The sequence below is a fragment of the Ostreococcus tauri genome, assembly GCF_000214015.3.
Source record: "Ostreococcus tauri WGS project CAID00000000 data, contig chromosome 08, whole genome shotgun sequence".
In the NCBI taxonomy this organism is placed as follows: domain Eukaryota; kingdom Viridiplantae; phylum Chlorophyta; class Mamiellophyceae; order Mamiellales; family Bathycoccaceae; genus Ostreococcus; species Ostreococcus tauri.
The window spans coordinates 510,024-520,651 of NC_014433.2; the positions used below are offsets into that span (position 1 = coordinate 510,024).

The following is a 10,628-nucleotide window of genomic DNA, read 5'->3' on the forward strand; positions in this document are numbered from 1 at the left end:
TTCCAGTTTCCAATCGGCTGATTGAACGACCGCGCATTCGCAAACATAAAGGAGATGTCCGTCACCGCGCTCACGTTCCAGTTTCCAATCGGCTGATTGAACGACTGCGCACCACGAAACAATTGGTACATGTCGTCCACCGCGCTCACGTCCCACAGCTCCATGGGATCGCTCCCCGCCGCCCCGCAATCCACGGTCGCATTCGCGCAATCGCACCCCCCCGTGGGATCCACCGCCAAGCAGTTCTGCACCGCCGTGCGGAGCGCGCCTCCGTTCGCGAACGGTGCCCCGGAGACGCCCCCCTCCGACGCCGCCGCGACCGGCTTGAACTCAAAGTTGACTTCGTAAAAGGCGCCGCTGTCCTGACCGTTTGCGCCGTGCCCGCCGGCGCCGACCATCGCGCGCGAGCCCGTGAAGGCGTAATTTGGTTGCGAGTCTCCGAAAAGGTCACTTGGGGCTGCGTCATTCGCGTAAATGCGCGTTTTTTCGACCCACGTGAACGCGTTTATGCGTTGGAAAACGTAAACGACTCCGGCATCGGCGCCCCTGTTACCTTGAGAGTCACCGTACGGGCGCGATCGAGGGTCACCGATAAGCGCATACTCGCCAGAAATGTCGATTGTCCCGCCAAAGTACTGAGTTGCGTCCGGTGGCTCGATGGACGCCGTGAGGTACCAGTTCGATTCGTTGCGCTCGTACACGTACACGACACCCCGAGCCTCGGAGTCAACACCGATGTTATATCGCAGGGCATTGCAGCCTATCAGCACGATTGAACCCGTGAATGCACCGGATGGACACCAAGAATAAAGTCCTATTAAAGGTAACTCTGCCTCCAGAATCCACGATGAACCTGAGTATTTGAAAACAAATCCACGACCCTCTACACCTCCTCGCATATGCGACATGGTCATGAAGAGTCGATCATTTTCAGCTTTTTGAATATAATAATACCCCGGGGGAGGGACTCGAATGAAAGAACCCTCCGACCAGAAGTTAGTCACTTCTAAAGGTATTCGTGTGTCGTATACCCAAGTCCCGTTCGACAAAACCTTGTATACAATAATCATTCTTTGCCGTCTGCGCGGGTCGCTATATGCTCGTGCACGAACAAACGCATGCGTCGTCGTCAATTCAAAGCGTTCTGCCTCCAGTTCAAGGTCAGCGGGTACCGTGAGAATTTGAGTTTCCGTCCACGTCGAGCCTATTCGTCGGAATACGTGTATACATCTCGGCGCGTATGAAAGGTTTGGAGTACTCCATATGAACGCAGTCTCACCAGAAAGTTTTACATATACACCAAAATCCTCGAATTGCGACGCGTTCGAGGGAGTGAGCTTGTGCGTTTGCGTCCATCCTGCGACATTGCGTTCGAATATGTATGCGGCGCCGCGCGATGTACTCGTCACGTCGTCTCTCGCGTAGCCTACAAGAGTGACGTTCCCAGATGTAGACATTCGTTGCCCAACCCTATCACCAGCTGATGCGTCTTCTGTCGTAAACGGACCTGATACGTGGAAGGTGACGTTGATATCGTTGGATGCATCACTTTGGACGTCCCCGCAAGTGCTGCCCGTCCATGCACCGGCAGACATAGTCCACGCACTTGGCGGGCCCGTGGTGTGCAGTGAACCGTCACTTCTTTTGTGCGTCGCGAGCCAAGCGTTCGCACAGTGGAACATGGCGAATGTTTCGTTCGACAACAGTAGGGGAGAATCCCACACCGTGATGTCTTGATCAAAGCGCGACGCCAACGCGAACATCGCTCTCGTTGAACGCACGTTGCTGACGTTCCACGTTGATATGTCTTGATTGAACTTTGACGCATATGAGAACATTCGTCGCATCGTGACGACGTTGCGTGTGTTCCAGCCCCCGATTGGTTGATCGAAGCTCTTTGCGAGCGTGAACATGTCGTCCATGATCCTCACCGAGGCTGTGTTCCACGCGCCAATGGGCTGGTCAAACGAAGAAGCGTTTGCGAAAATGTACGCCATGTTCGTCACCGCGCTCACGTTCCAGCTTCCAATCGGCTGATTGAACGACGTCGCGCCACGAAACATAGAGTACATGCCCGTCACCGCGCTCACGTTCCAGTTTCCAATCGGCTGATTAAACGACCGCGCATTCGCAAACATAAAGGAGATGTCCGTCACCGCGCTCACGTTCCAGTTTCCAATCGGCTGATTAAACGACCGCGCATCCTCGAACATATTGTTCATGCTCGTCACCGCGCTCACGTTCCAGTTTCCAATCGGCTGATTGAACGACGTCGCGCCAGAAAACAAGCCGGACATGTCCGTCACCGCGCTCACGTTCCAGTTTCCAATCGGCTGATTAAACGACGTCGCGCCAGAAAACATAAAGGAGATGTCCGTCACCGCGCTCACGTCCCACAGCTCCATGGGATCGCTCCCCGCCGCCCCGCAATCCACGGTCGCATTCGCGCAATCGCACCCCCCCGTGGGATCCACCGCCAAGCAGTTCTGCACCGCCGCGCGGAGCGCGCCTCCGTTCGCGAACGGTGCCCCGGAGACGCCCCCCTCCGACGCCGCCGCGAATGCGACGACCGCGAACGCGCGCGTCACCGCCCACCGACGCGTCCACCGCGAACGCGCGCGCGCGGACGAACCCATCGATCGCGTCGACGACCCACCGGTCGCCGTCGTCCGCGCCGTCGCGCGCTGACGCGCCGTCGACGACGACGCGATCGACCGTTCGATCGGACACGCACGTATACCGATTGATTTATCGCCATGTGAGGGACAATGTGTGACCACGACGCGAGCGACGGACGCACGCGGCGACGGTGATGCGTATACCGATTGATTTATCGCCATGTGAGGGACAATGTGTGACCACGACGCGGGCGACGGACGCACGCGGCGACGGTGATGCGTATACCGATTGATTTATCGCCATGTAATGGACAACGTACGACCATCACCCATCACACGCCGACGCCGACGCCGCGCGACGCGCGAACGCGACCGCGCGCGCGCATGCGCCGCGTGAAGGACGTCGACGTCACCGTCTCGGCGTCGGACACCGATTTCGTCTCGCGCGCGCGCGATCGAGGACGCGATTCGAAACGATGGAAGCTGGCGCTCGCGATGGCGATACGAAAAGTCGAGGACGACGACGACGACCCGAGGGCGTGGTACGAACTCGCGTGCGAGGCGTTCGACGCGGGCGATCGCGAGACGTGCGCGCGGGCGCTGGATCGGTGCGAAACGCTGGACGGGGCGTGGGCGAGGGACGCGCGGTTCGCGCTCCGGCGGGCGCACTGCGCGGCGGCGGCGAACGACGACGGCGATGAAAGGACGATGCGGGCGATCGATGACGTGTTCAGGGCGCTGGATGCGTCGGGGAACGATATGCCGAGTGATGTGCGGGCGGTGATGGTGATCGATGCGTGTGGGTTGGAGAGAGAATGGGCGCGACGGGGGGGGGGAGAGACGCGGGCGGAGACGGAACGGGCGCGGGAGCGAGCGATGGAGACGCTTCGAAACGCGCCGAGTGAATGAACGCGTGCACGCGTGGATGTAAACTAGTGTGATGTAAACTAGTGTGAGCTACTTCGTTGTATTTAGCTAGATGACCGCGCTGAATGTGCCGCGAGCGGTGTGTTTGGTGGACGCGCGCGGCGGCGACCAAAACGCGGCGTCGACTTGTTCGAATAACGCCTCGCATCGCATCGGCGCGATTTCCGGACGTTTCTCTCTCGCGCGCTCGGTGTTCTTCGCCACCGTCTCACCGATGACGACGCAATCGTCGTCGTCGTCGTCGTCGTGAATCGATTCGCTCGTCGCGTTCCCGCACGCGCACTCGGCGACGGCGTAATCAAACTCAAATTTGTGTCGTGCGTGCGTACTGACGCCCGAGGCGACGACGGCGAGTCGAGAAAATCCCGGTCTCGCGACGACAACATCATCGTGTTGGTAGCACGCCGCGCCACGTTCGTCGTCAAATCGATACGCCACGCGTACCGCGAGGTCACTGGCGCGAGCGGCGCCGGCTTGGATAAAGACAAAGTTCAAACCTTTGCTCGTGGCGCACGTCGCGAAGCCGCCGCAGAGGGCCAGGTGAGAGCGCTTGAACTTTGAACCGCCAGTGATCGCGCTGTCTCCGTGAATCGCCAAGTGTAAGTTACGCGCGACGCTCGCCGGGATTCCGGGTGGACCCAGACGCGCGCGAACTGGTTTCGCCGAGCATAGGCGTAACGTCACCGGGACGTCTCGCCCGCCCGCGATGGAGAGGATGTGAAACGCGTACTCGAGCCCGGCGTCAAGCATGATCTCACCCTGGCAACTCTCTCGTTCGCGAGCGCCAAACATGCCACCCATTGGCGTCCAGTCACTCGAACCGACGTCTCGAGACCACACGAGCACAGATAAGTCGGTGTACCAGTGCCCGTTCGGGCGCCCACGCTTGGTGTGCTGTAGAAGCAGGACATGGCACCAGCACCCGCCGTCATCGTCTACACGAATAAGAAATGTCGGACCACGTTCGCGCGTGTCGCTGAGAACTGTCTCCAAATTCATCGAATGCCAACCTCGCGGTGATTTACACACGTCGACCGACGAGAAATGCATGAGAAAGTCACGATACGACATCCAAAATTCGCCATCGTCTGCGCGCGTTCGAGAAAGAACATCTCCTAATCGTTTTGTCCACGCGTCTGAGTTCGATGAGAACTCACCGCGCCACTCTCTCTTACCCCACGGGTTCCGAATTTTTAGCAACCGAAGATTCTCCACCTCGACATCTAGAGCGTCTTTACCTCTTGCGTACACCTCAGTGAGTTTTGTCTGCACGCCTTTCTTCACCCCAACGACTTCGCGCACCTCCAACACGCTATACGCGTGATGACCGACAATGCCCTCTGCGCTGAACGACGTAGCGCATCCAAGCGGGAATCCCGCGGCGGAGAAACTCATCAATCGCGCCCAACACTCCTCGGAATCGAAATCATTCGCGTGAAAATCAATCTGCTCTGTCGCGCTTCCGGTCAAATCATGCAAGCCTTCAGAGACGTACCCCCCGCTAATCGCGGAGTAACTTCCGTGCGCCTTCGCGTATGCCTTCTCCGTGAGCGATACCCACAGTTGATTGTTCGCCGCGCGACTAAAAGCCAAGGAGTACTCATCGTCCTTCTTCGTTTTGGGCGTTTTTACTGGAAGCATGTCGTCGACGACGATCGCCCGCCAACGTCCGCCGAGGAATAGTCTCACAAACCAGGCACCATGTTTTTCAAAGACGCCGGCATGTCGTCTGGAGACGCCCACGACTTGCTCGAGTAAATCCTCGCGCTCGGCGATCACGGCTAGACTACTCAGGAACCAACAATCGCCGACACTCCCTTGTCGAATGTCGGCCGCGCTCGTGCGTCTTGCGAACTTGAACCGCGGTGGCGCAAAGCGCTTCCATCGCAGCGCCTTCGCGGCATCCGTGTGCACCAGCGTCTCCTTCGAGCACCACGCGAAGAAGTCGCATCGATCAACGCGCTTCTCGCATCCGTAAAACAAGCGTCCCTGCGTCACCCCATCCTTATGCACCTGTTTCACCTTGGCCTGCAGACCGCATCGACACTGGGGCGCGTTACCGCTCGCGTTGCCTCTGCCGTCGACGCTTCCTGGTGCAGGTGGAAACGCGTCGTCTCGAAACCCCTCCTCGCCCACGCGCTCGCACACCAACGTCGCCAAAGCCTCGTATGACCCCGAAGTAAACATCTCCGCCTCTTCATTCAACGGAATCGACCTAAAAAATCCGTCCGCGTCCGCCGCAAACGCCGTCTGCGCTCTCCGCACCGCGTCCGCCGCGTCCCTCTTCAACCGCTCCATCCCATCCTCCGCGTCCAATTCGTCCTGCTTCGACACCTCCTTCGCGCGAGGTCTCACCAAAGACGTCAAAGTCGCTCCACGCTTGCGCTCGCGCGCGTCCAAGGCTTCCGTCGACGCGAAGTGCGCGTCCAAAGCTTTTGCGAGCGACCAGGCATTCTGACTCAATCGTCTCCTAGCATACGCCTCGTCGCACGCCGTGGCGTTTTGAAACGTTCGTAGTATTTCATCGGAATCGACGGTTGTGTTCGATGACGCTCGAGCGCGCTTGGCCGGCATGCGCGACGTCGAGGCTCGTTTAAGTGATCATTTCTCGAGCGTCATCGAATGCAGCGGCGTCAGTACGCGACGCGACCACGTCGCCCGACGCGGACCATGGCCGTCACGCGCGCGCACGTCAGCGCGTACGCCACGTGCGCGTCGTTCACGTCGATCGATGCGCGTCTAAAACGCTTCGAGACGCGAAGAAACGGCGTCACGCGTCGTCCGGGACGATTCCAACTCGCGCAGGAATCCAACGCCAAGCGCCCGCACGGCGTCGTTCACGTCCCGCGCGACGCGCGAACACGCGCGTCGTCGATCGATCGTCCGTCGACATCGAACGCGACGACCAACGGGTCTCACATCGACGCCAACGCGCTCGCATTCGTGGATTTCTTCCGTCAGGCGTCGCCGTACATCGCGCTGCACCGCGGGTCGACGTTCGTCGTGTTGATCCCGGGCGAGACGGCCGCGGATCCCGAGAGATTGGGTGGAGTCGTTCGTGACGTCGCGTTATTACACGATTTAGGCGTTCGCGTCGTCTTGGTCGTCGGGGCGAGCGATCAGGTGAGCGAACTGACGCGAGTAAAAGGCGGGTCGGTGACGTTCTTCGACGACTATCGCGTGACGGACGACGTGGCGATGGAGAGCGCGATGGAGGCGAACGGGAGGAATCAAGTCTTAGTACAAGCGTTGTTGAGTCGAGCGCCGACGGTTTCGATCGCGAGGAGGCATAAGGATGGGGACGGGGATGGCGACGGCGGCATAGGGAGCAACGGAGCGAGCGTGGTGGCGACGAGCGGGAATTACATCTTCGCAAAGCGTATGGGCACGGTGAGAGGGACGGATTTTCAACGTACGGGAGAGGTAACGAGAGTGGACGCGAGAGGGATTAAGAAGAAACTCGCGCAAGGTGACATCGTGCTCCTGTCGTCTCTCGGATTCAACGCCGCCGGGGAGGTTTTGAATTGTCAGTCGTTCGACGTGGCTCTCGCGACGGCAATCGATTTGAAGGCGGACAAGCTCATTGTCATGACGGATCCGTCGCATATGCCGTACGAGGGGAGTCACGGAGTGGGCGAGCGCGTACCGAGATTCCTATCGCTTCGCTCGGCGGAGCAATATTTGGCGAAGACGTACGCGGCAAAGGAATCAAGCAAGGTAGGCGTGAACGGATCGTCAAGCTGGCGATGGTTACAGATGGACTACATGATCGACGGATCTGACGCAGTGGACGTGAACGCTTCGATGGATGTTCGTGCGGAACACATGTTCGACAACATGCGAGGCGTGAACGACAGTATCTCGCGATTTGAGGCGATCATGGAGCGCGACTTGACGTGGCGCGTTCCACATTGTCCTCAAGAGCTCAGTCTCGCGACGTTCGCGTGCAAGGCGGGTGTGCGTCGAGCGCACTTGGTGGACCCGACGGTTTCGGGATCACTTCTCGTCGAGCTGTACACGCGCGATGGTATCGGTTGCATGGTCGCTCGGGATCGATACGAAGGGATGCGTCTGGCTTCGATGGCAGATTGGGAGAGCATCAAGCGCATTCTTGAACCGCTCGTCGCGAACGGCGCCGTGATCGAGCGATCCGACGAAGATCTCATCGATGAAGTAAATAAGGGTTACTTCCACGTCACCGAGCGCGACGGTAAAGTCATCGCCTGTTGCGCGCTCAAGCCATGCGGCTCAAACGGAGACGCGCACGAGGTCGCCGCGTTCGCGGTGTTGCCAGAGTACCGACGCGGAGGACGAGGCGACGCCCTGCTCGAGTACGCAGAAAACTACGCCGTAGAGACGCTTGGAGCGTCCAACTTGTTCCTTCTGACCACACGCACGGCGGACTGGTTCGTTCAGCGTGGTTTCGAGAACAAGGGACTGGCGGAAGGTAACGATGAGCTTCCGCCCGGGAAAACCGTCCAGAGCGGTCGTGGTAGCATCCTCTTCGTCAAGTATATCTAAATTGATTCGTTGTGAATAAAAGAATAATCGCTACATTGGCATTACGTACAACGCACATCACATCCGTACGCACGGGATCAAGACGTCCGCCAAACCTCTGGACTGTTCGATGACGAGCGCCGCGTTCAGCCCGTCATTCGTCTCCGCCCGATCTCTCGCCTCCGCCTCCGATCGCCCCACTCGCATGTGTCGCTCTATCACCCTACGCTTTGCCTCCTCTAAATCTGTATCGACGAACCACGTCTCGTCGTACGTCCCGTCTCGCACCAAATCCCCCCACGGCGACTCCGGAAGCAACACGTAGTTACCCTCCACGAGTAACACCTCGTTCGCCAATACCACTCGTAATCCACCGGGCTCGGGATCGTGCGTGGCGTGATCGAACGTCGGGACGTCTCCAAAACCTCTCTCTCGCAGTTCCCTGACGCACTTCGCGAACGCGTGCGCGTCGAACGTCCAAGGCGCGCCTCGGCGTCTTCGCAACTCGAGCGCGTCCGGCCGCGCGTCCAACTCTTCGAGCGAGTAGTGAAACCCATCCATTGGAACGACGACGCACGCGTCGGGACGACCGCGCCGTGCGTTGTACGCGTCGCGCACGGCCTCGGCGAGCGTGGACTTGCCCCCGCCGGGTGGTCCGGCGACAGCGACGAGGAGCTGTTTCTGTTTCTGCGCGCGCGTCGCGAGTAAGGCGTCGACGCGCTCTCGCACGACGTCGGCGTACGCGATGGACGACGACGATGGAGACGACGTCGCGCGAGGTCGGGGCGCGCGGCGATGCGCGCGCGTTGGCGCACGCGTTGGCGCGTTGGCGCGCGCGGACATGGCGCCGCGAGCCGCGCTGTGAGCGCGGTACGAAGTGGAAAGCGGTGGAAGCGTGGACGGCGATGACTAAGGATCGTTCAATAGATTACAATATTTCTCTACGCGCGCTCGCGAAGTCGACTCACATCGCTCGCAAGGCTTGGTCCATCTTAGGCATTTGCGACATCGCCGCTATTTGGCGCTTAATGGACACGATGGTGCTCACAACGATGAGCATCGATGTCAAACCGAACGATTGGCCGATCATTTTGTTCATCCACATGTCCGTGAGCGAGCACGCGGTGGCGATAGAGGCGAGGAGGACGCCTCCGAAGAATCTCGATCCCGCCTGGACACGATTGAAAAAGTCGACTGTTTGCGTTCCGGGGCGCACGCCCGGCACGCGTGCGCCAATCTTCATCAAGTACTCGCTGATCTCTTGCGGGGTATTCTGCAGGTCGATGTACGTCCCGGTGAACACGAAGACGAAAAGCAAGACGAAGTACACGACTGAATTCGCCTTGAGACCGATCGGGAGCCACTGTAAGGCGCCCAGGATGAACATGGCAAAAATGACTGGTTGCATGTTCGTCGGGTTTATCTTGAATGGAATGTGATCGCCCTCGTCGGCCTCGGCGATGGCCTTCGGTAACCCGGCGCTGCCAGCTGGGCCCTGGAAATACTGCAAAGGTACCTTTGCGGTACCTTGCTCCAAGATGACCGTGCCGAGCATGAAGACGCTAAAGAAGGCTACGATGGGCAGCGCCGCCGCGAGAGTAAAGTTCTCGATAATCTTCGGAAGCAGAGCCTTAAGCGCGGTGAAGTAGCCACCACATATGGACATGGTGATGATCACGCTACTTCCCTGACCCAAGCCGTAATTCGTGATCTCGTCCGCGATCCAAGTGATTGCGAGCGCTCCGGTAACGAACATCGGTACGACGAGGAGGTAGTACTCAAACCCCGTGCCCACCAAGCTGTGCATGCGCATCGATCGCGCCTCGACGACGCTCTGCACGAGCGCGATAGCGAACGTGAGCAATCGCGTCCACCACTTTATCGTTTCCTGTCCCGTTTGATCCTTGCGCATCTGCTGAAACTCAGGCGTCATGGCGGTGAAAATGGACACCGCGATAGACGCGCCGATGTACGGCCCGATGCCGACGTGAAACCATGGCACACCCCCTCCCGAACTCAAGGACTCAGCGAGCCAACTTGATCTGAGCGCATCGCCCCCCGCGGCTGTGCCGGAAAGTCCCAGCGCGTTCGCCACGACGTCCAACGCTCCGTTCCCGCCCGAAAACGTGGACATCAACGTCGCCATGCTAAACATCGACTCCCCCACCCCCGTGGCGTCGAAAAACCTCGTCGGGAGCAACAAACCCGCTCGCACGAACACCATCATCGCCATCACACTCGCTAATCTCTTAAAAATCGAGCTTCCAACCGTTCGTATCACCCCTCGAAACGCGGGCGCGCGCGCTTCGAGCTCCGCCAACGCCCTTTCCCGCCCGTACGTCCCCTCCACCGCGATTTCAACCTCCTCCTCGGCGTACATCGATCGACGAAGCGCCTCTAAAGATTCTTCCCTCGACGCGAACGCGCGCGGCGTCTCGGTCCATCGTCGCGCGCTCGGATTCGTTCGCCCATGCCGCCACGACCGCGCGTCTCGCCGTCCAGCTCGCCCCTCGCGCGCGCGTCGCACCGCGCGCGACGTCCACGCGCGCGGCACGGCGGTCGACATCGTCGCGCGCGGCGTCG

General features: G+C 59.6%; 6 protein-coding genes across 6 annotated transcripts; 2 read left to right on the top strand and 4 right to left on the bottom strand.

The window, feature by feature from the left end:
• On the bottom strand, nt 1-2,840 carry OT_ostta08g03010 (Bacterial surface protein 26-residue repeat; the record flags this gene model as incomplete). Its single annotated transcript, XM_022983618.1, has 1 exon — nt 1-2,840. A coding segment is annotated over one exon (2,840 nt), but the record flags the coding sequence as incomplete, so codon positions are not given.
• Nucleotides 2,841-3,113: 273 nt separating this feature from the next.
• On the top strand, nt 3,114-3,527 carry OT_ostta08g03020 (unnamed product; the record flags this gene model as incomplete). Its single annotated transcript, XM_003080817.1, has 1 exon — nt 3,114-3,527. The coding sequence occupies one exon, from the start codon at nt 3,114-3,116 to the stop codon at nt 3,525-3,527; it is 414 nt and encodes a 137-aa protein (XP_003080865.1).
• Nucleotides 3,528-3,593: 66 nt separating this feature from the next.
• Nucleotides 3,594-6,119, bottom strand: OT_ostta08g03030 (Peptidase C2, calpain family; the record flags this gene model as incomplete). Its single annotated transcript, XM_003080818.1, has 1 exon — nt 3,594-6,119. One exon carries the CDS (start codon nt 6,117-6,119, stop codon nt 3,594-3,596), a length of 2,526 nt encoding a protein of 841 aa, XP_003080866.1.
• Nucleotides 6,120-6,215: 96 nt separating this feature from the next.
• OT_ostta08g03040 (Acyl-CoA N-acyltransferase) lies at nt 6,216-8,066 on the top strand (the record flags this gene model as incomplete). Its single annotated transcript, XM_003080819.1, has 1 exon — nt 6,216-8,066. One exon carries the CDS (start codon nt 6,216-6,218, stop codon nt 8,064-8,066), a length of 1,851 nt encoding a protein of 616 aa, XP_003080867.1.
• A 57-nt stretch (nt 8,067-8,123) lies between these two features.
• On the bottom strand, nt 8,124-8,888 carry OT_ostta08g03050 (P-loop containing nucleoside triphosphate hydrolase; the record flags this gene model as incomplete). Its single annotated transcript, XM_003080820.1, has 1 exon — nt 8,124-8,888. One exon carries the CDS (start codon nt 8,886-8,888, stop codon nt 8,124-8,126), a length of 765 nt encoding a protein of 254 aa, XP_003080868.1.
• Nucleotides 8,889-9,009: 121 nt separating this feature from the next.
• OT_ostta08g03060 (SecY/SEC61-alpha family) lies at nt 9,010-10,611 on the bottom strand (the record flags this gene model as incomplete). Its single annotated transcript, XM_003080821.2, has 1 exon — nt 9,010-10,611. The coding sequence occupies one exon, from the start codon at nt 10,609-10,611 to the stop codon at nt 9,010-9,012; it is 1,602 nt and encodes a 533-aa protein (XP_003080869.2).
• Between the last annotated feature and the right edge of the window lie 17 nt (nt 10,612-10,628).